Genomic DNA, 24942 nt, shown 5'->3' on the forward strand with positions numbered 1-24942 from the left:
CATCTTGGCTGCAAATATCTAGTTTGTCAGCAGAAAAAGATTATTTTTTAAATGACAGGATCAGGTGCAGGTGGGGGAAGAAGCTATCGAAAAGAACTAAAAAGTTATAAAAATGTACTTATACAGAGTAAGTTGTACTTTTGAAATTTGACCAACACATGCAATGTTCCTGAATCTGCACACTTTTCGTACTACAGGACAAGATGGATCTAACATACGCAGACTTTCAAACTGGATCAACTTCCACTTATGAAGATCCTGAGACTCTACAAGTAGAGGAAATGCCACCCGAGCAGGAATTCTGCATCAATAGAGAGATTGTTGACCGAGAACAGGATAGCCTGCAATCCTTATTACAAATTCAGTCCACAGCTAGTCAGTTGCACGACAGCAATGAACTGACCCAAGGAGATCTTTCACTAGGGGACAGTGAAGGAAACATTCTGGATTACAAATGCCAGGTCCCTTGTTTATACATTGAAAAACTGCCCTCAGCAGAAATTAACCAGGACCTCTCAGATTCAAACAACTCCACAGCAAATCAGAATACTGGTTACATTCCATCCAACTTTCTACATGTCACTGACAACACTAAAGAGACTGATAGTGATTTTTTTGCAGACTCCTTTTCATTTATGACTCTTCCTTCCTTGGCTAGAATGGAAATCCCATACGGAGGGAAATTGACATTAGATGTAGTGAAAATCGACTGCAGTTCACTTGTGGAATAAGTTAATCACGTTTGTTAATATTTTCTATCTATTTGTACACTTAGTATTTTGAGAGCTTGTATTGCTGACCATTGACTGGCAGAAAAAGCTACAAATAACAAGCACTTCTTGCTCTTGGTAACATCATGTGACAGATGAAGTTAATGCCAATAAGTGTGAGTGATACATTTTGGAAAGGAGAATAAAGAGCACATTCTAAAGCAGGTGCAGAAACAGAGACCTAGGTTATCGATGTACAAACGATATAGAGGCTGAAAAGGCATTTGGGGTTCTGGATTTTATAAATAGAGGCATATAGTACAAAAGCAAAGAAGTTATGAGGAACCAAGAGAAAATGCTGAAAAATCTCACCAGGTCTGGCAGCATCTAAGGAGAGAAAAGAGCTGACATCGAGTCTAGATGACCCTTTGTCAAAGCTGTCAAAGTTATGAAGAATGCTTGTAAAACACTGCTTCAGCGTCAAGTGCAGTACTAATGTCCAATTCTGGGCACCACACTTTATAAAGGACATGAAGACAGAGGGTGCAGGAAATGTTAAGAAGAATGGTTCCACAGATTTGGGACTTCAGTTACATGAATAGAATGGAGAAGCTGGGCTGTTCTTGATAGTTAAGGTTATGAGGAGGTTTGACAGGTGTTCAAATTGAGGGGTTTGGACAGAGTAGTTGAATAGAAATGTTCCCATTCGGTGAAGGATCAAGAACCAAAGGACACAGATTTAATGTGTTTGGCAAAAGGAGAAAAGGTGACATGAGGAAAACCTTTTCAATGCAGTGATTGGATAGGATCTGGAATACACAGCTTTGGGATGTGGTGGAGGCAGATTCAACTGTGCCTTACAAAAGGGAATTTGACAATCTGAAGAAAAAAATTGCAGGACTACAGAGAAAGATCATGGAATCCCTCTTCTGCACTGTAGGGATTTTATGAAGGGCAGAGGAGTGGCACCAGCCGAGTTGCTCTTGCAGAGTGCCAATATGGTCAGGTTGGGCCAAATAGCCGCCTTCCCTGCTGCAACCATTCTATAATTCTTGTGCTGCAATCCTTTTGCAATAAAGGTCAACATGCCATTTGTCTTCCCATAGTCTTGCTTTACCTACAATAACCGTTTTTTGTACAAGGGCAGCACGGTGGCAGAGTGATTAGCACTTCTGTCTCACCGCGCCACGGATCCAGGTTCAATTCCGGCGTCGGGTCACTGTGTGGAGTTTGCATGTTCTCCCCGTGCCCGCGTGCGTTTCCTCCAGATGCTCCGGTTTCCTCCCACAGTCCAAAGATGCGTGGGTTAGGTTGATTGGCCATGCTAAATTGACCCTTAGTGTCAGGGGGATTGTGTGGGATTATGGGAATAGGGCTTGGGAATTGTGGTCAGTGCAGACTCAATGGGCTGAATGGCCTCCTTCTGTTCTGTAGGGATTCTAGCAGAGCTGACAACAAAAGTACACCTGAGTCTCTGCAAACATTTTATATCTTTTTCAAAAATATTTGTGCTTCTATTCTAGTAAAGTTAATAACCTGACACTTCCCCACATTACACATCATTTGCCATCTCGTTGTCTCCACACACTGAAACTGTCTAAATCAGTTGCAGTGTCCTTATGTCCGCCTCAGCTTACATTCACACCTAGCATTGTATTGTCAGAAAACTTAAATGAAAAGATAGAGTAATATATACAAGTCATTATATTTGATTGTAATTAGCTGAGGGCCCAGCACTTATCCTTGCAGCACTCCACTAGTTATCGTCTCCCAACTTGAAAATGCCCATTTAGCCCTATTCTCTGCTTCCTGTACATTAAGCAATCCTTCATCCACGCTAATATATTACCAACTCTATGGGCCTTTATTTTGCACTTATCCTGTCACATGGCACCTTTTTGAATGTGGTTTGGAAATCCAAGCATCTAACCAACTAGTTACAGGCTTTAAAAAAAAATTTCAATCACTATTTCCCTCTTGTAAAACTATGTTGACTCTGACAAACTCATACTTCCTCACTTGCTTTACTTCACTTCTCTGACATCAATGTTCCTTGTTGGACATTCTCTGTACTCGCATGACTGTCTACCATCACCAAGGTGGTTCACCATGCATAATATTTTGGTTCCATTGCCCAAAACCATCTATTTGGTCTGCCCCTTTCAATATTCCACTTTCCTTCATCAATCTGATGAAAGAACCGCCTAAAATGTTTCTCTCCCCACAGATACGGCCGGACCTGATTATTTCCAAGATTTTCTGTTATTTGAGAAAGTACTATTTAATTCCCAGGCAGTGGAGCAGTTAGAGAAAATCAACAAGGTTTTCCAATAATTAGCCAGTGATTCCTGATGGTAAATCTGCATGTGAATGTCGGTGAAGGGCGAGCTCCGGTTTGGCTTTGGTGCTCTCATGATCAAATACTCTACTAACACAATGTCTAGGCTCAAATTAAGAATGGTCATTAGGAGAGATACTGAAGGGTCCTCGAACCATGTGCAGCATTCAGGAAAATTATCTAAAACAGGAGAGAGTAATAACGGTTAAGACATATAAATGTTAAGACATTTAATATTTTGGATTCCGTAGCCAATTACTTTTAATTTTAGAATAATTATTTTTTATGCAATGAAATTATTTCTGTAAACTTAATAATTGTATATACACTTCATACACCACAAAAATATCCACTACTTTTGACAGTCAGGATTTGAATTAAATATTGTTTTGCAATACAGCACTTCATTTTAGTGTCTCATCTCAAAGACAGCACTTTCAGCAGTACAATACTTCAGTATTGCGCTTGCTATAAAGTCTCTGGGGTGGATCTTGAACTTTTGATCTTGACTGGTATTTTGACCAGAGTCAAGGTTTACACCCCTTCACCAACAGAGGGAAGAATTTCATCTGGTCTTATTTCAAACCCAAATCAGATAAGTAAAGGAATAATACGGTTAGACCAATGGGCCATCAGTACCACGTAATTCAAACCCAAGTTCGAAGAGAATGTTGAAGTTGGTAAAAGTTGCAGCAAGTTTGAAGAAAATTTCAGAGGACTGAGGTTTGATGCATGAAGGCTTTACTACTGTTAGAGAAGGAACAGGTGGCATGAAATGGACAGAGTTTAAAAACTGGAGTAGGGTGGAAGGTGGTTCCGGAAGAGGGTAATGTCAAGAGTTTGGAGATCAGGGCAAAATGATGGGGCCACAAGGTCAAGGGATATAAGTGAGAACAGTGGATGCAGGCAGCATAGTTCTGATGAATTCAACCTAGAATTCCATCCTCCACCCAAGCACAACATGGTCAATAGGACCCTCAAATCAGGTCTGCCCTACTTCAAGCATTATATCACACCTATTCCCTCCTTCCCTGAACCATGATAGGGTTTCCCTTGTCCTTCCCTTTCACCCCACCTGCCTTCTTATTCAATGGATCATTTTCCACCATTTCTGTCACCTACAGTGTGATGCCACCACCAAACACATCAGCCTCTTCTTTCAGCATTCCGGAGGAATGTTCTCTTCACTAACATTCCTCAGTCACCTCCAACACTCCAGCCCCTTCCCACAGCATATTTCCATACTTGCACAGAAGATGCAACACCTGCCCTTTTATCTCTTCTCTTCACCATCTAAGGCACTTAACACTCCTTGAGCTATTTGCTTGCACTTTTAATTTAGCATATTGTGCTTACTGCTCTATACGGGGGAGACCAAAAGCAGATTGAGACACTTTGTGGACCGTTGTAGTTTGCAAGCATGACCTCAGGCATTTAGGCAACTAAATCTTCACCTTACTCTCAGATGCCACTCTGTCCTAGGCATCCTGCAGCATTCCAAGTTCAACCACAGCACCTAATTACTCAAACTGGCACGTCAGAGTGTGGAGCAGGATTTTCCAGCCACGCTCACCCCAAGACCAGAAAATCCTGCCAGAGGTCAAAAGACCTTTGTATGGTCTGCCCCCGCCCACTACAATTCCTGTGGCGGCCGGACAGGAAAATTTCACCAGTGGACTCAATTTCAGACTCCATTTTATTTCCACCTTCTTCGTAGGTTACAGTTTTACTCTCATTTTCCTATTGTATTTGCTTTCACTTTGTACTTGTTAAATACCAACGATTCATATCTCCTCTATGAACTTATTTATTTCTTTACTTGCCCCATTATCAATCCCTTTGGCTTTGTACCACGAACTCTTCATTTTCTATCCCTTTCACGCAATCATTGACCTTCCCTTTGCTCATTTTCAACCTCTGTCTGTTACTTGCCTTAAACCTATTATATTTCTAACTTTTCCCAGTTCAGATGAAAAATCAGACATGGAACATTAACTCTTGCATTCAATAGTATTTCCTGTTTTTATTTCTGATGAATTCAAGAGGTGCATAGGGTTAAATCAGCAAGTCCAAGAACAGGAATATAGTGGTTATATTAAGAACTAGTAATCCAGAGGCCTGGACTATTGATCCAGAGCCACAAATCCAAATTCTAGATTTAAAATTTAATTAAATAAGGAATAAAAGTAATGTCGCCCGTGTGACTGGAAACACCAGGTTGTTGCTAAAAGTGACCTAATTCACCGATGTCCTTTACAGAAGGAAATGTGCCCTCCTTATGCAGTCTGGCCTATAAGCGACTCCAGGCCCATAGCAATGTGGTTGACTCTTAACTGGCACCCAAAATCTAGGAAGCCACTTAGTTGCCAAACTACTATGAAAATGTTTAAGAATAAAACTGGGGTGGTTCAAGATAGCTCACCACCACATAAAGGGAATTGCTGACCTTGTGAGCTATGCCCACATTCCATGCACACAAAAAATGTTGAGGTGCAGCTGAGCATTTCAGAGGAACACAAGTAGAAATACACCATTTGTACTTGGACTGGATTGGATGTGGGGTTAAATGCTATTCCCCAAACAGGACAGAGGTTGCATATCCTTCATTTTAACTTGAGCTAGCAGCCAAAATCAGGCTACAATCCTGCCTATGGAGCAAAGTTGTTAAAAGGTCAGAGTTTGAGCAAAGAATTGTGCCTCATGCAATCAATACACTTCACAGATGTGATCTGAGATAAAACTTCTTTTCAGCCAATTCTGTTTTTAGGTAGAATTGCTGAACAGTAATATGTAAATGATAGTTCAAAGATGAAACATTGGAGACACCAGAAACCTTTGCAGATGTGATATCGCAAAATAGGAATGGGACTAAGTAAAAGTCTCAGAGGTGTGTCAAAAAAAAACTCAGTGCTACAGGATCAAGTGAGCAGTGCATTAAATAGCAAAGTAATAACAATATCATTGGCAACTTTGGCAAGGCCTCAGGTGAAATATAGACGAGTTTTTAGAGAGACACCAAGTATGATGGGTTGGGGTCGACATGCATTTGAGGGCTTTGGAGGAAAGAAGTTGGAAGTATTAAAAGAACAGTTTGGGTAAGTTTTTAAAGAACAAAGCTAATGACAAATTTTAAAAAAGGTAAAACAATGCCAGAATCCAGAAAGCAGCAGATAACATCAGCAAGGCCAGGGAATAGTCGTCAAGTGGTCAGGAACACTTGTATCTGGTGTGGGTGGGAGGGGGAAGATTAGGAAAAAGCTACAATATTATGGGATAAGAGAAAAGGCAATATTGCTTGAAGCTTTCAGAACAAAACTGCCCACAGCATAAGTTGGTTGCATACAACATGCATGAGCAAACAACTATTGGTACCCCAGCTTTGTGGGGTAGGAATGTAGAAGAATGCAAATGAGGTTTGCTGTATTTTTGAAGATGAGCAAGTGATTCCTATTAGCATGCATACACTGTTCTTCCCCCTACTGGAAATTTTAGTTTTCTTATGCAAGTTACCTGTGTTTTTGTGTGAACATGCAGTGGCTGGCAATTAAAAGATCACAGCTCATCTCTGCAAACCTCAATAGCAAATACCACACGTAGCTTACAGAAGAACATAAAGAACTGGGAGGAGTAGCCTCTGGAGCCTGCTCCGCCATTCAATATAATGGCTGATCTTTTTGTGCACTCAGCTCCACTTACCCACCTGCTCACTATAACTCTTCATTCCTTTACTGTTCAAAAATCTATCTTTGCCTTAAAAACATTAAACAAGGTAGCCTCAACTGCTTCACTGGGCAGGGAATTCCATAGATTCACAACCCTTTGAGTGAAGAAGTTCCTCCTCAACTCAGTCCTAAATCAGCTCCCCCTTATTTTGAAGCAATGTCCCCTAGTTCTGGTTTCACCTGCCAGTGGAAACAGCCTCCCTGCTTCCATCGTATCTATTCCTTTCATTACCTTATATGTTTCTATAAGATCCCCCTCATTCTTCTAACTTCCAATGAGTATAGTCCCAGTCTACTCAGTTTAACCGTTGGGATAGAGCAAAGGAGGAACATCTTGGCAAAGATTCAAAGGGCTGCTTGCACTTATTACTCTGAAGTGATCCTGCAGGAAGGTGCAGTGTGTGGATGTCTCATGAGAGCACAATCAAATTCAACAATGAAGAAGCCTGCCAGAAGCCAATGTTAAAACATGAATGAAGAATGGCCACTTGTTCAAACTATCAATGCTGCTAGCCATCTTCCACACAGGCTCAAATTGAATTAATGACTTTTTAAAAGAGAGAACAAATATAGAATTAATACTCAGTTAAATGATTTCAAGTGGTTCGTCCCCAGCCGGAAAGTTTACTTTTCTTCTGCAAATCACCTGTGCTTATGTGAATATATTCTGATGCAAACCCGAATTGCATCAACATGAAACGTTCCACTATGAATGCATTTGGCATACAACAATTTTTAGGATTTATAGAATGAATGAACTTGAGTGATACAAGGTCATTTTCACAACACAAAAGATATATTGTGCTGAACATCGAACTTTAAAAATATGCCATCGGCATTCAGTTTTTAGTTCTTGCTATCACATGACCCCACAATAAACTGTCCACCCAAGGCCAATCAGATGAATAACCACTCACACAAGACATACAAGAGGAATATGGTAATTTTCATGCATTAATTTCTTACAAGAGGGGATAACTTTGAAAGGTGGCTTCTAGAATAATGGACATCTAGAAATGACTTGTAATGCTTTGACTGAACAATGCGGCCAAATGCAAGAACTGCCGTAGCTACTTAAAATTAATCTAAGCCTTACCGTTAGGTTACAAATTACTAGCTTACCTTTTATTTTCCTATGTTGCATGGAGAATTGTACATGTATCCTGGAACTATCAGTATACATCAGGTGTGTGAAAATCCATCTATAAAGGAACTATTAATCACATACTTTGATACCTATAAATGGCAGAAAGGTGGCGTGCTATGTCAGATACCATTATGTAGCTGAATTTCCTCAATCAAGCAGTGAAACATGAAGGAATTCCTATTTTTCCAAACAAGCCTTTTTGGGGGTAAAATTTCTATGCATTCGGCTGTAGGTGATGATACTAATGGCATAATATTCAGGAAATGGAGTAATGTTTTAAATGAAGTCCAACTTCAAAACATGGATGAAGATATTTGACTCAAATATATCAAATTAAATACACAACATTCCCTTTTAAAATGATTACTGCCCTTTCGTCTGCACCACTCCATATATTTGATTAAAAACATACTAATAATATCAACTGTTTAACCAAAAAAAATTGCTCTCAAAAGCACCGAGTGACATTTTGCACATTTACAGCAAAGGAACTTTTAATTTATGAAGCCAGTCTTTATCAGTGCAACCTGAAATTATTCCCATTCTGCTGAACCATCTTCTGTTTCCAATTGTTATTCAATCTTCCCTTAATAAATTCCCCATAGCTTTCCACCTCCCCTACATTTTTTTTTGCTTGCTATGCCCCTCACTTTCAGGCAGTTTATTTAACCTGCAACTGGAAGGATATTTGGGGTGCTTTAAAAAGTACTGTCCAAAACAAAGACAAGCCTTTAATTTCACTGGAAAAATAAATCAGTGACACAAGTAGATGCAATTAAGGAGAATTTTTATCCCTTTTGCACATGCCATTGGGCATAGTTTGCCTCAACTTTTCACCAAGAACTCCTTTAAAATGATGTGGCCAACAATGCCTGGTATTTAATGCAGCACTTCCACACTAACGAAGCACTACTTCACTTATTACACAAAACTGTAAAATTCAGAAAATTACAATTTTCAAATAAAAAGGGGTTTACGTGACCAGTCAATTTCTCATGAGCATGAACCACTTACTGATGGTCAAAGTGTCACACATTGAGATCAGGTCGCTTCAATGAATAAAATATTAAAGCACAATATAAATATAATTCTATATCTGCTGCTCCTTAAATTCAATACCCTCATGCCCTTTAACGCAGCAACTCCAAATTAGTTTTAACTGATGTAGAACGTATGATTTTCAAAAATACTAAGTCATATTTCTGGATGCCTATGTATTTTTCACCCAGTTTCTCCATCCACCTGTCTCCAATACTACAAAAGCTTCCTATAGCCTTCAGCTAGTGTTAGGAAATGTACATTGTGAAGTCGGATTCATCATGTTGAAATTTAGGTTTACGACCCTATGATAGCAAAGATAACCTTTCTACAAATAGAAATACTGAAGTGTTAAGTCCTTAGTCAATTATTTAGGGTGGTATAGCTTTGTGGTTATAGTAATTGACTAGCAACACAGAAATAATTCCACCCCCTCAATCCCCCCACCCCACCCTGGTCTATTAGTTGGAAAAAGAAATTCAATATTTGGCAATTTATGGGCAAGTACCAGAAAACCAATTGTTGGAATGTTGCAAAAATCCAACTTTTGAATGTCCTCCAGGAACTAAACAGACACAATAGGCCAAACACATACTATAAGATTCTAGGAAAAGAAACCTGCCACCTTTACCTGGTCTTCCTCGAAAGTGGAGTCACAGGTGGACAGAGTGGTGAAGAAGGCATTCAGCATGCTTGGTTTCAATGGTCAGGACATTGAATACAGGAGTTGGGACGTCCTGTTGAAGTTGCACAAGACATTGGTAGGGCCACACTTGGAATACTGTGTACAGTTCTGGTCTCCCTATTATAGAAAGGATATTATGAAACTAGAAAGAGTGCAGAAGAGATTTACTAGGATGCTACTGGGACTTGATGGTTTGAGTTATAAGGAGAGGCTGGATAGACTGGGACTTTTTTCTCTGGAGCGTAGGAGGCTGAGGGGTGATCTTATAGAGGTGTTTAAAATGAGGGGCATAGATCAGCTACATAGTCAACATCTTTTCCCAAAGGTAGCAGAGTCTAAAACTAGAGTACATAGGTTAAAGGTGAGAGGGGAGAGATACAAAAGGGTCCAGAGGGGCAATTTTTTCCACACAGAGGGTGGAGTGTGTCTGGAACAAGCTGCCAGAGGTAGTAGTAGAGGCGGGTACAATTTTGTCTTTTAAGAAGTGTTTAGACAGTTACATGGGTATAAAGGGATATGGGCCTTCTTAGGGGTTTAAAAAAAAGAGCAGCATGGACAAGTTGGGCCGAAGGGCCTGTTTCCATGCTGTAAACCTCTATGACTATGACTCCTATTCGCAACTGCCACTGACTGATAAAATGAATGGGCAAAACTGGCAGATGGAGTTTAGGGGGATAATGCAAATGCATCTACTTAGGACCCAAGACACAAATTAGGTATTTTCAAAACGGAGTAGCTAGGAAAAAAAATAGAGCTGCAAAGATTTAGGAGTCCATGTACAGAAATCAATAAAAACTAGTGGATTAATGCAACGATTAAAGAGTAATGAAATGTTGGCCATACGTCCAGTCAACAAATATATATTTGTTACCAGATATTAAATCTTATTAAAGAAGCTTTTTTCCAATTTACAACAATCAACTTGGCAATTGAAAAATGCATATCTGATGTTCAGCCACCATGTTCCACAACATTTCAGTTAAATTGAGTTTTTAGTCATTTATATACAATGGCATTGTTGGTGATACCCTAAGCTCTGATTCAAGTTCACTTGATGTTGTGCCTTCAACTCTAGTTGGGATACACTTGGAGATGCATGGGTGAGGGAAGAAATGTGACATATTTATCCGAATGCTGAGGTTTAAAAGTTTAAATTATGAGGGCAAGTTGCATAAATTATGTTCACTTGAGTGCATAGGATTAAAGGGTTACCTAATTAGGATTTGAGGGTACCGATAAAATATTTCCACTGGTGAGGAAGCCCAGATCAACGACGCATAAGCTTATCAGAGCTAAGTAGTGCGGGGTGATGTCAGGAAGCATTTCTTCACAAAGCATACAGGAAATCCAAACTTCACCTGCGAAAAAGGCTGTCGAGGCTAGATTAACTGAAAATGTCAAAACTAAAATTGATAGGTATTTGTAGAGGATGAATATTAGCAGATTCAAGGTGGGCAAATTCAAGGTGCTCACATAAAGCTCAGTAAAACTGAATGGTGTACTCCTGTTTTTATAAACCCAATAGCAGACAGAAAGTAACTATTGAACAAAACAGAGTCCATAGCACCAATTTAAAACACCACCTCTGGTATATAGCCAGTGAGTTGGTCAACAATATTTTAATTGTAGTTCAAGTTTTATTTTGTCCACAAATGTGAATAGTCTGAAGGTTGCCAACATGCAATATAGAGGTTAACTTGATATCTGTTGTGAGGAAGGTGTTAGAATTAAAGTTCTAGCCGGGTACTTAACACAAATTCAAGGTAACTTGTAAGAGTTGGCATGGTTTCATGAAAGGGAAATCTTGTTTACCCAATTTACAAGAGCTCTTTGAAGGTGTAACTTGTGCTGTGAATAAAGGGGAGCTTGTCAATGTACTGCACATAGATTTCCAGAATGTATTTGTTAAGGTTATTGCAAAAATAAAAGCTCATGGTGCAGGGGGTAACGTGAGCCTGGACAGAAAATTGGCTAGCTGGCAGGAGAGTATGCACAAATGGGTCTTTGTTGGATTGGAAGGCTCATCAAGTGGAGTCACGCTGGGGCCTCGAACTTTTACAATTTCATTAATGGCTTGGATGAGGGGGAACAAAGGCATGGTACCTAAATTTGCAGACGACACAATGATAGGTAGGAAAGTATGTTGTGAAGACGACATACCAAGTTTGCAGGTGGATATATACACAAGTTGAGGGAGTGGGGAAATTATGGCAGATGGAATATAATGTGGGAAGATATTAAGTTGTTCATTTTGCTTTTTATTTAATTTATTAAATTACTTAATTTATCTTAATTACTGAAATGGAGAACGACTGCAAAATACCAAGGAGCAGAGGGATCTAGGTATTTTTGTGCACGAGTCACAAAACATTAGCATGCACATACAGCTAGTCAAGGCGGCTAATGAAATTTTATCCTTTATTACTAGAACATAAAAGGATGCTATGCTTCAGTTATACAGGGCAACACATCTTGAATAGTGCATGCAGGTTTGGTCTCCTTATTTAAAAGGAAGGATGTAAATGTGTTGGGAGGCAGTTCAGAGGTTTACTAAATTGGTACCTGTAATGAGCAGACTGTTTTGAGGATAGGTTGGAAAGGCTGGGTTTTTCACCACTAGAGTTTAGAAAATCGAAGGGTGACTTAATTGAAATAGAAAAGATCCTGAATGGTACTGACAAAGTAGATGTGGAAAAGATATTCTCTTCTGAGTGAGTCCAGAACTAGGAGTGGTCCTTATAGGAGAGATGAGGAAAAACCTTTTCTTTCAGAGGATCGTGACTGCCTCAGAAGGTGGTGGAGGCAGAGTAGATGGGAATGTGGAACACAAACAGATCAGCTATGATCTTATTGAATGGCGGAGCAGTTCAAAGGGCTGAATGGCCTACTCCTGCTATTTCATGTTTGTATTGCAATTTGTAAACTGATATCAGGAGCATTTAGGATATTATCCTGTTATGATAGTGCTCTTTTTTGCCCCCATTGACTATTCATTGTAGAGAACTCTTGAGATCAGTTATATTGGGGGAAATAGAGGCCAGTTAAGTTAAACAGAATGCGACCTGTGGCATAAAGTACTCAAGCAGTTTATATATAGACATTGGCAAGGTCACAGAGGAACTTGGGCACTAAAGTGGGAATGTCAAATCTGAGGCATTGCAGACCAGCAGCCAAATGTAGGGTCAATGAGGAAGATTATGAAGGGCAAAGTGAAATATGGGGCAGACTTAGAGGATCGGGCTGGCAAAATAGAGAGAAAGCAACAAAGCCACAAGTGAGAGTTGCACCAGAAAATGGGCAAAAGCAGAAGTTTTTCTTTTTATACACACATCAACAATGTGTGTTGGAGAAAAGTGGAGGAAAAGAAAACAAGATCAAATTACGCCAAAGCTCAGAACTTTGCATTCAAACTGGCCACTTTGTATGTCTTGAAGGGTGTAAATATATGGAGTTTGTGCCAGGTGCTGAAGTACATGGCATTCACCTTCCCAATGTTTAAACTGCTGGAAAAAACTGATTGTAAAAAATAATTTTGATAGACGAGCCAAAAGATAGATTGGAACATGATCAGTATACATGTGCAAACCCTACATTTGCAAACATTGCTGCCATAAAGCAACATGTTTGTAAGAGGGGTCAAGGATGTATCTTTGTTGTAGGGGGCAGGGTGAAAAGTCCCCAAAAAAGTAGGGATGGGGAGAGAAGCGAATGGGAAAATAATCTAGCTTCAGATACCACTGTAATCATCCACAGACCTACTTAGCTTTATATTGCAAGAGGCAGTGGCACAGCACATTTAACCTGACTTCATTCAAGAACTTGGAGTGACCAAGAAAGGATAATGAATCACCAAATACAATTTGTGACTTTGTTATGCTGCATCAGTGCTGTGCGAGAGACTAAAACATGATCAATATGATTCAAATCATTATGGCTAAGATGGGCATACATCTTCAACACACTAAGGTATTTGGACAGAATAGGGAGGCTGGAAAATGGGTGCCAGCGAGAACCAGGACAAAGAATAGATTTTTATGACAGGCAAACTAATATAAGACTTGCTTTTATGTATAGCACTTCCCACATTTCAGTGTGCATAGAATAAATTATATCGCAATAACATAAATTAAGCAGCCACTTTACATATAGCAAACTGCCACAATTAGGTAACTTAGTTAATCTATCTTTGGTGATAGCAGTAATTTGGAGGGAGAAATGTTGGCTGTTCCTCCTTCAACCATCAAAAGCAGATGAATTAGTCTTTAAATCTATGCGATAGTTTGGACTATCAAAATAAACAGGATCTCAAGTTCTCACCTAAAGATTTACACCCTCCAAATATTGTGTTAATACCAACCTAACTAGTGCTCAAGTCGTACAGTAATGAGTTGTAGAGATACAAATACACTTACAAGCATCTCAGAGATTTCCAAGGCTGTTCACAGCAGTCAGCCTAAAAGCATAATGAACTTCCTACGAAGGGAATACTCAAGTGCATTCCTCATTCATCACAGGCAGGATAAGATTCATACATGCAGTTAATCCACTCCATATCCCATCTGTAAAAAGCAATTCCAAATATATAAACGGTATCTGGCAGAAGAGGTATGGAAAAGCCACTTCTAAACATCTGGAATAGAGCAATTCAATACATTAGATTTTCTACACCGATTTCTCACTCTGTTGCTCCAACAATTAATAGCATGTTGTTAGCAGCTATTAATGCTTATAGGTTTGTTATCACTGCTGACAGAATCAAGGTCAACAGGACACAGATGTCTTTTAACAGCTATCACATGAATTAGAGATAATTCTTCATGCACATCCTCTGGCTGAAGTCTTTCATACAACGATGAAGCTGGTAGATGTTCACATTGGGCAATCTTTTTGAGTGAAATTTAAGGTTTTTTTAATAACATTAGATGTTCATAAAGTGAAATATCCAGTGCCAAATCAAACAATCCAAATTCCGCTATAGCAGTTAGAAAAACAAGCCTTTCTTGACTTTACACCAACATACCGTAACTTAATGTCAGAAAATACTGCCAGATTCAATATTACTCACGTTGGTCTTCCTGGTGCTAAGATTTCCAACTTGCTAAAGCACTAAGTTATGAACAATTGTGCACTTTGGGCTCTTGTACCCCAATTAAGAAACTGAAATTGATAAGATGCTTACCCCATCATCCAATGGCTCAATTGCTAAGATCTGATTCATTGAAATACATCAAACATAATTCTCGTAACAGCTTTCATTCATTACCAGTTTGCAAACAGCAGTTTGTTTTTGTTGTAAGCTAATAGAAGAATAACCATGGCGTTGTCTAAAGACCTTTCCCGGTTCAGAACAAAACTAGAAATGTTATCTGGCGACAACTACACAGATCATTTTAACTTGCCGGAACAAATATGCATATTTAAAGTTGGAATTTGTAGCTTCAGAAATGAAATACCATTTCACTTTTAAATTAATTGACATGCAAAATGGTACCTCACTTGTTTTTGTAACATTTCAAGAGTACTCTTTTATTGGAACTTCAGCAATGGACAAGTTAGATTTGCATATTACAGCATTTATTTCGAAATCCTAGTTTCCAGTCTTTCAGGGTCACCATAAATACTAAAAATACTAAGAAAATGCACCATCAAGGTGGCTCAGCAAACAAGTATAAATCCAGTGCCTTAAAAAAGTAGATAATGTAGACTGCTGAGCTAAGCTGCCAGTCTCCTCTCAGCACCTCCTTAGGAAGAGAGGAGAATTGTCAATAGAAGATGCGAAAGGAGAGCTGCCTGGAACAGATGGCCAAACAACACTATTTATCAAAGGTCCAGGAGCATGATTCCCACACCCTGGCAGACACAGATGGCACGTGATCCAGTGAAGCCTGTATATGAAGAGTGGATTAGAAAGGGATGGGAAGGAGGGAGAGAGTTACTTTTAAAAATTTATTCACAGAAATGTGGCTGTCATTGGAAAAGTCCAACATTTACTTAATCCCGAATTGTCTTTGAAAAGGTGGTGTTGAGTTGCCTTCTTTAATAAAACTGAGTGGCCTCTAGCCATTTCAGAGAGCAGTTAAGTTGATATGCGTCTGGGGTCACAAGTAAATCAGACCGGTAAGATCAGATTTCCTTCTCTAAAAGGACATTACTGAACCAGGTGGGGTTTACAACAATCCAAGTCACTCTTTATTTCAAATTTAGTTAGCTGAATTCAAACTCCCCCATTGTTGTGGTGAGATTTGAACTCATCTGGAATACTAGCCCAGTAACACAATCACTTTGTTATCTCATTCATAATACTTATAACAACACTTAAAAAAAACTGGTATGAAATGATGTCCATTTCAGTGATAGCTGCTCCATTAGCCAAAATACTGGGGAAGGGTGTGGGGAGGCATTGGAATCCTAACTCTTGCAATGTCAAATCAAAAAGGACAATTTCTTCGCAGAAAAATCTGAGACAGGTAGTACTTTTTCCATTCTTAAACAGGGGTGCATTTCTTTGAAACTTACTGCACCAAATGAGTAACAGATCAGCAGCATTCTAAATTGCATTAGGAGAATTCACCTGATGAAGGCAAGATGATTCTAAATGCATTGAAATAAACCACCCTACTGGAATTCATTGATACACACTCTTCACACCTATATTTCAAGCTTGGAAATGCATCATTTTCAAGCAGCAATACAAAAAAGTATCAATCCATGAAGAATGAATAATTTCTGAAAATTTATTATGAAAACAGCTTTTTTCCTCTGCTACCATTGACTTTATTGTGGATATAAAACCAGCTACCAATATTTGTTGCTTCTGTGTAGCAAGAGAAGTCCATTTCAACAATTCCTTGTGGACAGTTTGTAGGTGTGAATGGCATGGATGACAGTCTTTTTTTCCATTTTTCTGTTAATATAGTTGAGAAGGGTTCCTTAAGCATGCAAGCCTCATAGAAGGGGGCCCACCGAGGACTTCAGGCCAGGCTGACAACATCCACTTAGGCCAGAGCTGGGAAAGCTTCTGGGTCATCAACATTTGGAACGGAGATGCTAGACTGTAAAATGAAAAGTAAATTTGATCAGAAAACTCATAATAGGTGTGAAACAAAACTAGTACTACAAAACATGACTTCAGTGACACTATTTAAGTAATAAAACACTAAATGCAATCTTTCAGTCATCCAGGCTTCCAGTGCATTATTTAGTAAATTTGAACAGTTCAGTTCACTGCAAGTATCATACGAAGAACTTGAGGGAAGCAACAAGAGTTTATACAATCAATATCGCTAACAACTTAGTACCAACAAAATCAGTTTGGATTACAGTAACTAGATGAACTAAAACTTGCTTCTACAGTACTATTCAAAGGAGATTATAGTAACGAAAACGTTATATCAACTAAGTTCATGGAGCCTAGTACTCAAAAGATACTAGACCTGAATGCTTGCAAGTTCACCTTGAAAGTCAAGTCACTGTTTACTGATTTACATATTTTAATGGAAACTATTTCTACTATCCACTCTTACTACAGGAAGCACAAGATGGTGCTTAATTCAAATATTTACTTTTTAAACTCTCTTCAACCCAAGAAAATAATTAAAGATGCAATTTTGGTATTCTAAGTGTTAAAACAGGGGAATTATCCCCAGTGTCCTGACCAATGTGTCCCTCAATCAACATCACAAGAATAGATTTGTTAGTCATTACTACATTGCTATTTGAGGGAGTTTGTTGTGTACAAAATGGCAGTTTATGTTCCCTGCATTACAAGTGATTACAATACTTCAAAAAAGTACTTTTTAAAAATTAATGGGATGTGGGCATCACAGCCGGGCCAGCATTTATTGCCCATCCCGAATTGCCCTAGAGAAGGACAATTTGTTGTAAAGCACTTTGTGATACCCAGTAGTTGTAAAAGGCACTATATAAATACAAGTAATCAGTAAGTCAAGTGAACAATGCTCCTGCTGAGAAAACAGAAATTCTTGCAAGTTTCAGAGATAAAAACAAAAATCTCTGTTGAGAAAATGTGTCATCGAGCACCGATACAAGGTAAACAATGCAAGAATAGCTTTCCTGTGCATTGAATGCCAATTGAGAAGTTAAGAACGTAAAGGGCATTTGCACCTCAATTAATAAACAAGCTTAGTGCATATTCAAAAACATAACATGCCTTAAAATCAAAAAACCTCATGCCTCATCAAATTAACCATTCAAGCTCAACTTCAACCCTATGTTCATGTAATCAAGGATCAGTACTAGCAAATGAAAATGTTTTATTGCGTGCATTCAATGTCACACCAAGTATTCAATAATTCTCCTATTCAGTCCCAATAAAGGTCCTAACCACATTTTAAAAGTAGCCCATGCTGCACCAGTGCAACATTCCATTTCACACACTAGCAATCCAGTTTTTTTTAAAAAAAGTACAATTTTAGTCCCAAATTAACGATATTGTGAACTAGACTGATGCTCATTTCATAGCATGTTTTACAGCTAAAAAAGACTTTCACATCCAGGATCTGGATTAACGTCAGCCTAAACAGGTGAAACAAAAAGGCAGCCAGTCATTTTAAATGCAGCTGGCCTATTTCTCCACCTAGAAAATTATAGGTGGAGAAATGAGAAATAGGCCAGCTGCATTTAAAATGACTGGCTGCCTTTTTGTTTCACCTGTTTAGGCTGACATTAATCCAGATCCTGGATGTGAAAGTCTCTTAGCTGTAAAACATCCTATCCTTTGTAAACAATTTTCTCCAATTTTCAGCAATGTTATTTACAGCGTAAACTGCATCACATCAGCCAGCAACTCTGGAATCTGAAAGCTCAGACAATGCAACCTAATGTAAAGTGCAAAAGTATTGATGTCCCCTTAAACTTTCTGCTGGAAATTAAAAGAATGTTACATTCCAGAAATAAAGCAATGCCCCATTTAACATAACATGGCAGCATCAAAACTATTAAAACCAGATACATTGAGCATTTGGAGGATAAAACTCTCCTTGCTGTCAGACAATGCTTCTTGGTAGCGAATTCAAGAAAGTTCCTTATAAACTCTGACCATACCAACATTCTTTACTTCCTGAACCAGGCTTGTTGCATATGAGGAATTAGGTTTTAACTTGCCTATTGACTTGATTGCCATTTATGTCATTAATTGGATTTGACACCAGTTTACTTGAGGCAAAAGGATACAGTATTAACTAATTCTACTAGTATTAATTGCTTTTTAAAAATTGCATTGCCTTAAACAGAAAGTTAAGACTTGTATCTTTTGGCTTTTCAAAAACAACAAGAGCGAGTAAAAGACAAGGTAAGTGGGAGTAAACTAACTGGAACTGTTTATTAACACGTCTGTTCCCTAGCAGTCAGCACAAGTCCCAGGTCCCCTGACCCGCATGCTTAAAGGAGCCTCAATATACATAACACTCCTCCCCCCTTACTTCAAAACCCCCCCACAACATATATACTTTTTTAAAAACACAAATTAAATACATAATTCAACTCTATACAAAAACATGATCAACTGTGAATGGCAATATCAACGTCCACTTAAATGTCCACACTGACAATCAGTCTATCTGGAAGACGATGGTTCCCGGACGATTGTCTAGTCACCAGGAGAGTCTTCTTGGGCATTCTTCCCTGAATTTTCAGAAGCTCTCGACCTTCCTCAGCCTCGATTTTGCTGTTAGTAGCTTCTGCCAACATTTCCTCTCTGGGCAGAACTACCTCTGTCTGCTTCATGAACATTAGACTCAGTCGGTTCCTCCAGCTCCTCAATTCCAGATCAGAGAGGACTTCCCTGCTATGATGTGGAGCTGCCACCAGCTGATCCATGCGTCTCTTCTTGATCCCTCTGTCCTGGGTCTATACAGTGTATGGCACTGGCTCTGTCTGGGCCACCACTGTCACGGGAACCCATTTCTCATCCGCCATGTAGGTTCCTTGCCAATACGGCTTCTCCCTTCCTTCGGGCCACCTGACCTTTCTGGTTCTTTTATACCACTTCCCATGTCTCCTCTGGCAATCGGGTCAAAAGTGGTCCTCAATTTGTGGTCAAACATCAAAGGCACCAGGAACACTGGGTCATTACACAAGGAGCATTGCAAAATGTACTTAAGAATCAATTCACTTGTCTTCCAAGGGATCCCTTCCCTTGGGAAAACCTAAGTGCCAGTTTTAAAGTCTGGACAAACCTTTCGGCTTGGCCTTTTGTCGCAGGGTGCTATGGAGCCCACTTCACCTGGCAGATTCCTTAGTGGTCAAGCTAGTCCTCGAACCCCTTTGCCACAAACTATGGCCCGTTGTCACTCACTACTTGATCAGAGCTTCCATATCAACCAAACAACTTATCGAGTCAATCTATTAGCGTCTGTGAACACAAGACTTTATAATGGTTACTTCTGGCCATTTTGAGTGGGCATTGACCAGCACCAATAGCATTTTTTCTTCTACCGGACCTGCGAAATCTACGTGGATCCTTAGCCAAGGAGCTACAGGGCATTCCCATGGGTGAAGGGGCGACAAGGATGGTGCTTTCTGCAGAACAGCGCAAGATTCACAAATGCCTGTCCTCTGCTCGATCTGGGAGTCAACACTTGGTCAACAAAAGTCGCTCCTGGCAATCTCCTTTGCTCGCATCACACTCTGGTGGCTTTGGCGCACTTGATCCAGCACCTTTCTTCGTAACGTGGTAGACCATTCTCATACCCGACAAAAGACATCCATCCGTTACGGACAACTCCCACCTCCTGGACAGGCAGAGACACAAATCAGGCTGAATAGTCTTCCCTTGCAAGACTAAATTCACCAGTTGACTTAAGACTCAGTCGTTTCTTGTGGCGTTTCGTACCTGGGCTGCTGATACTGGCGAAAATACAATTTTCAAATGCCAATCAGGAACGCATGTTCCTCCAAGGAAAGGCAGCCTTGAAAGAGCATCAGCATTGCCATGTTGTTCGGATTGTCTGTACAGTAGGCCGTATGAGTTTGCTGATAAAAATAGCACCCATCGTTATAAGCGTACTGCTGCCATTGATGGTGTTCCAGTAAAGGCAAAATGCTGCGGATGCTGGAATCTGAAACAAAAACAGAAAAATGCTGGAAAATCTCAGCAGATCTGACATCAGAGAAGAGAGAATAGAGCCAACGTCGAGTCAGGATTACCCTTTGTTAGAGGTATTCCGGTATATGGGCCAAAAAGGAAATGGGAGAATTTCTTCACCCCAAATACGATACTTAACCCCTCTTTCTTGACCTAGGCATACTTCTCTTTTTGTCGAAGACCTTCTTCATTGGACTATACATGTTACATATGGAATACACTGCCAACCCCATTAGGCAAGGCATCGCAGGCTAATTACAATGGCAACTTTGGGTCGAAATGGGTTAGCACTTCTGACCTTCATTAGGCATGTTTTACCTGCCAATAAGCCTCTTCACACCCCTGGGTCCATTTCCATGGTCAGCCTTTTCCAAGCAGTTGGTGTAAAGGTTTCAGTATGGTGGCCAGGTCTGGCAAGACATTGCCATAATAATTTACCAATCCCAGGAACGATTGCAATTGCAAGACACGCTCTGGTCTAGCTTCCAAAATGGCATCCATTTTCTTGGTGCCTTGTGTAGTTGCCCAATATCAATGACGTGGCACGATATGCAATCGAAACTCGAAAGAATTCGCATTTTCCTTTCTTTACCTGCAGGCCTTGCTCCTCCAACCTTCCGATTGTCTCTTCAAAGTTCTTCAAATGCTCCTCCTTGGTGGAGACTGTCAGCAAAACATCATCCAGATAACAATGGACCCCAGTTAACCCACTTGGGAATTGGATCCACTTGGAAAAGGGCCAATGCTGACATGTTGCCAAAAGGAAGACACTCGTAGCAGAAAAACCCCCAATGAGTTATTGTCAGGGGTGCTTGGGACTCTTCCACGATCCCCATTTGGAGATAGGCCTCAGACAAGTCCATTTAGCAAAATTTCTTCCCTGCCAATCAACTAAACAGGTCTGCAATACGAGGAAGTGGGTATTGATCTGCAGTGCTGGGTTGATGGTTACTTTGGAATCCGCAGATTCTCACCATGCCATCTGTCTTCAAAACTGGCATAACTGGGGTAGCCCATTCATTTTTTCTTTGATTTGATGTGTCACATGTATTAGTATACAGTGAAAAGTATTGTTTTTTGCACACTACAGACAAAACATACTACAGAGAGGAAAAGAGAATGCAGAATGTAGCATTACAGTCATAGCAGAGAAAGATCAACTTAATACAAGGTAGGCCCATTCAAAAGTCTGATGGCAGCAGGGAAGAAGCTGTTCGAGTCAATTGGTACGTGTCATCAGACTTTTGTATCTTTTTCCAGACGGAGGAGAGTATGCTCGGGGTCCTTGATTATGTTGGCTGCTTTGCATGATGGACGGGCTTCGTTCACGATCATCTGTAGTTTTTTGTGGTCTTGGACAGAACAAGAGCCATATCAAGCTGCGATACAACCAGAAAGAATGCTTTCTATGGTGCATCTGTAAAAGTTGGTGAGTCGTAATGGACATGCTAAATTTCTTTAGATTCCTGATAGAGGCGTTGGTGGGCTTTCTTAACTATAGCATTGGTGTGGAGGGACCAAGACAAGTCATTGGTGATCCAGACACCTAGAAACTTGAAGCTCTCCACCATTTCCACTTTGTCCCCGTTGACGTAGACAGGCGCATGTCCTCCTCTACGCTTCCGAAAGTCAATGACTATTTCCTTCATTTTGTTGACATTGAGGAAGAGATTATCGTCATTGCACCAGTTCAGATTCTTTATCTCTTTCCTGTACTCCATTGTTGAGATCTAACCCAACTGGCTAAACAGTTATAGGTGTATAAGGTGTATAGTATGGGGTTGAGGAGACAGCCTTGTGGGGCACCGGTGTTGAAGATGATCCTGGAGGTGTTGTTGCCTACCCTTACTGATTGCGGTCTGTAGGTTAGGAAGTAACTCACTTCCTAACCCAATCACAGAGGGAGGATTCAAGCATCAGGCCATGGAGTTTGGTGATGAGTTTTGTAGGAATAATGGTGTTGAAGGCTGAGCTGTAGTCAATAAACAGGAGTTTGACATAGGTGTCTCAGGGTTGAGTGTAGGGCCAGGGAGATGGTGTCTGCTGGAGACCTGTTGCAGCAGTAGGCGAACTGTAGTGGATCCAGGCAATCTGGGAGGCCGGAACTGATTCATGCTATGACTAACCTTTTGAAGCACGTCACAATATTCCCACACCTCCATGCTCAACAGTCATTCTAATCGGCCTCCACCTTCAGCTGAATAACATGGCACCGGATGGGCCTTCAGATTCCCTGACGAGTCTCTGACTTTAGTTGATTTTAATCTCGACCCCTTTTATCTCACCCAGGGTCCCCTCGAACAGGTCTTTTTATCTTTCCAGGACATCCTGTAAACTAGTTCTCATAGCGGATAGCCTATTTATCATGCCCCAGTTTAATTTCAGTTTCTGCAGCCAGGAGCATCCAAACAAGGCGGGGTAGCCCTTGACCACACGCACCGGCAGCTCCGCACACTGATCCTTCAGTTGTACATTCACCCATACGTATCTCTGTGACACCACTTGCTTCCTCCATATAAGTACGCACGGTGATATTGGAAGGGTTTAACGATAGCGTTTTCAACTTGTCTCCATATACCGAGTCCTGAATCAGTGGTATCGCTGCCCTTGTATCTACTTCCATTTTGATTACCTTCCTTTCCACCTTGAGAAGGACCCAAAATCTGTCAGCTTCTCCTCAAGCCAATAACATATTCAGTTAGAAGTCTGTCGATTTGGGTTCTTCTACCTCCTCCACAGATTCAGCGGACTCCATGTCCTCCTCTTAGCTGGCGGCATGCATCTTGTGGCTAGTGTTCAAGTTCATCTCTCTCAGACTCCCCTTTTCCTCTTTCAGTTGCACCATACAATTTTGGGCAATGTGCCCCACCCACTTACACCAATGGCAGTGGGCCTCGCAAGTCCAGCATGTGGACTCACTGTGGCTCGGCTTGCCACAGCAGTGGTATTCAATGGCTGACACCACGTCCTGTTGTGCTTCGGCTACTTTGTAAACTCGGGCACTGACACCCAACTGTGTTCTTTATTTGCAGCCAATTCCATAGCAGTAGCTATCTGAAAAGCCACTTCAAAATCTAAATTCTCTTCTGTTAGCAGCGTCTGTATCACTTAGTTGCGGAGTCCACACACCAAACAGTCCCACAAAGCATCCTGCAGGAACCCGCCAAATTCAGAGTGCACGGCCTCTGTTTAGCTCTGCCACAAATTGCGTGATGGATTCTTCTTCCAATTACATTCTCTTACAAAACCAGAAACATTCTGCTATCGCAAGTGCCTTTGGGACATAATGATTCCATAGTACTTCGCACAACTCTGCTAGTGGTTTCTCTGTAGGATTCTCAGGTTGTATGAGGCTTCTTAACGCTGAGAATGTTTTACTCCCAATAGTACTCAAGTGAACTGCTACTGCGAGTTCTTCATCTATCTTATTGACTTTCAAATAAGAGTGGAAACGCTCCATGAATAGCATCCAGCTCACCATGTCTTTTTGAAAGCCCTCACTGCCCCACCATTTTCTTTTCCTGCTGGCAGGAGATTTTTCCACCTTTGCGTTGCCGCTCCCTCACCGACTGTGCTCTCTTATTCTACCCATCAGATACAGTCCAAGTCCCCTCGCGACCGTTTCCCCCACAATAGTCTCTGTGTTCCTGGTGGAGAAATCTCTCTTCTATTCTTGGCCTTCGACTGTGGCTTGCACCCCCTCGCGACACTGTCTTCAGCCCATCCCAGCAAGTACCTCTTTTGAATGCAGTCCAAATCCCCTCACTGCTGCTTCCCTCAATGCCCAAGCCTGTTCCCTCGAGTCTACCTCAGTACCTCGGCATTCACGCCATTTTGGAGTTCAGGACGACGTCAATCTCCCTCGGTTCTAAAGAATCGGTGATGAGACAGTCTGTGAGCTGTGACTCAGCCTCGTCACCCGTGCGAGATCTGATATAGAGACTAAGACTACGAGGCAAGTGGGAGTAAACTAACTGGAACTGTTTATTAACACGTCTGCTCTCTAGCAGTCAGTACAAGACTGACCAGGCAAATTCCACCCAGGGCAGAATTCACGTCCCAGGACACCTGATCTGCTCTCTTAAAGGGGCATGCCCCAACATACATAACAGACCAAAAGAGCGTACTTAACACTGATTTAAATAATAGTGATGATTGAAGTTCAAACAAGATATCCTGACAGAGACTTGTAGTGCTT

At 40.6% G+C, this 24942-nt stretch overlaps 2 protein-coding genes across 3 annotated transcripts in view; one reads left to right on the top strand and one right to left on the bottom strand.

Moving 5' to 3' along the window:
* The window catches only part of il12rb2 (interleukin 12 receptor, beta 2a), a 39837-nt gene extending 38037 nt beyond the window's left edge, over positions 1-1800 (top strand). Inside the window, exon 15 of the mRNA XM_078219375.1 lies at positions 198-1800. Coding sequence (XP_078075501.1) covers positions 198-731 — 534 coding nt within the window. The 3' untranslated portion in view covers positions 732-1800. The remainder of the gene's footprint in view (positions 1-197) is intronic.
* Positions 1801-16351: 14551 nt separating this feature from the next.
* LOC144497331 (SERPINE1 mRNA-binding protein 1-like) overlaps positions 16352-24942 on the bottom strand; it is a 41755-nt gene continuing 33164 nt past the window's right edge. For both annotated transcript variants that reach the window (XM_078218442.1, XM_078218443.1), the window contains exon 9: positions 16352-16692. In XM_078218442.1, coding sequence (XP_078074568.1) covers positions 16636-16692 — 57 coding nt within the window. In that variant the 3' untranslated portion in view covers positions 16352-16635. The remainder of the gene's footprint in view (positions 16693-24942) is intronic.

The sequence above is a fragment of the Mustelus asterias genome, chromosome 8, assembly GCF_964213995.1.
Source record: "Mustelus asterias chromosome 8, sMusAst1.hap1.1, whole genome shotgun sequence".
Lineage (NCBI taxonomy): Eukaryota > Metazoa > Chordata > Chondrichthyes > Carcharhiniformes > Triakidae > Mustelus > Mustelus asterias.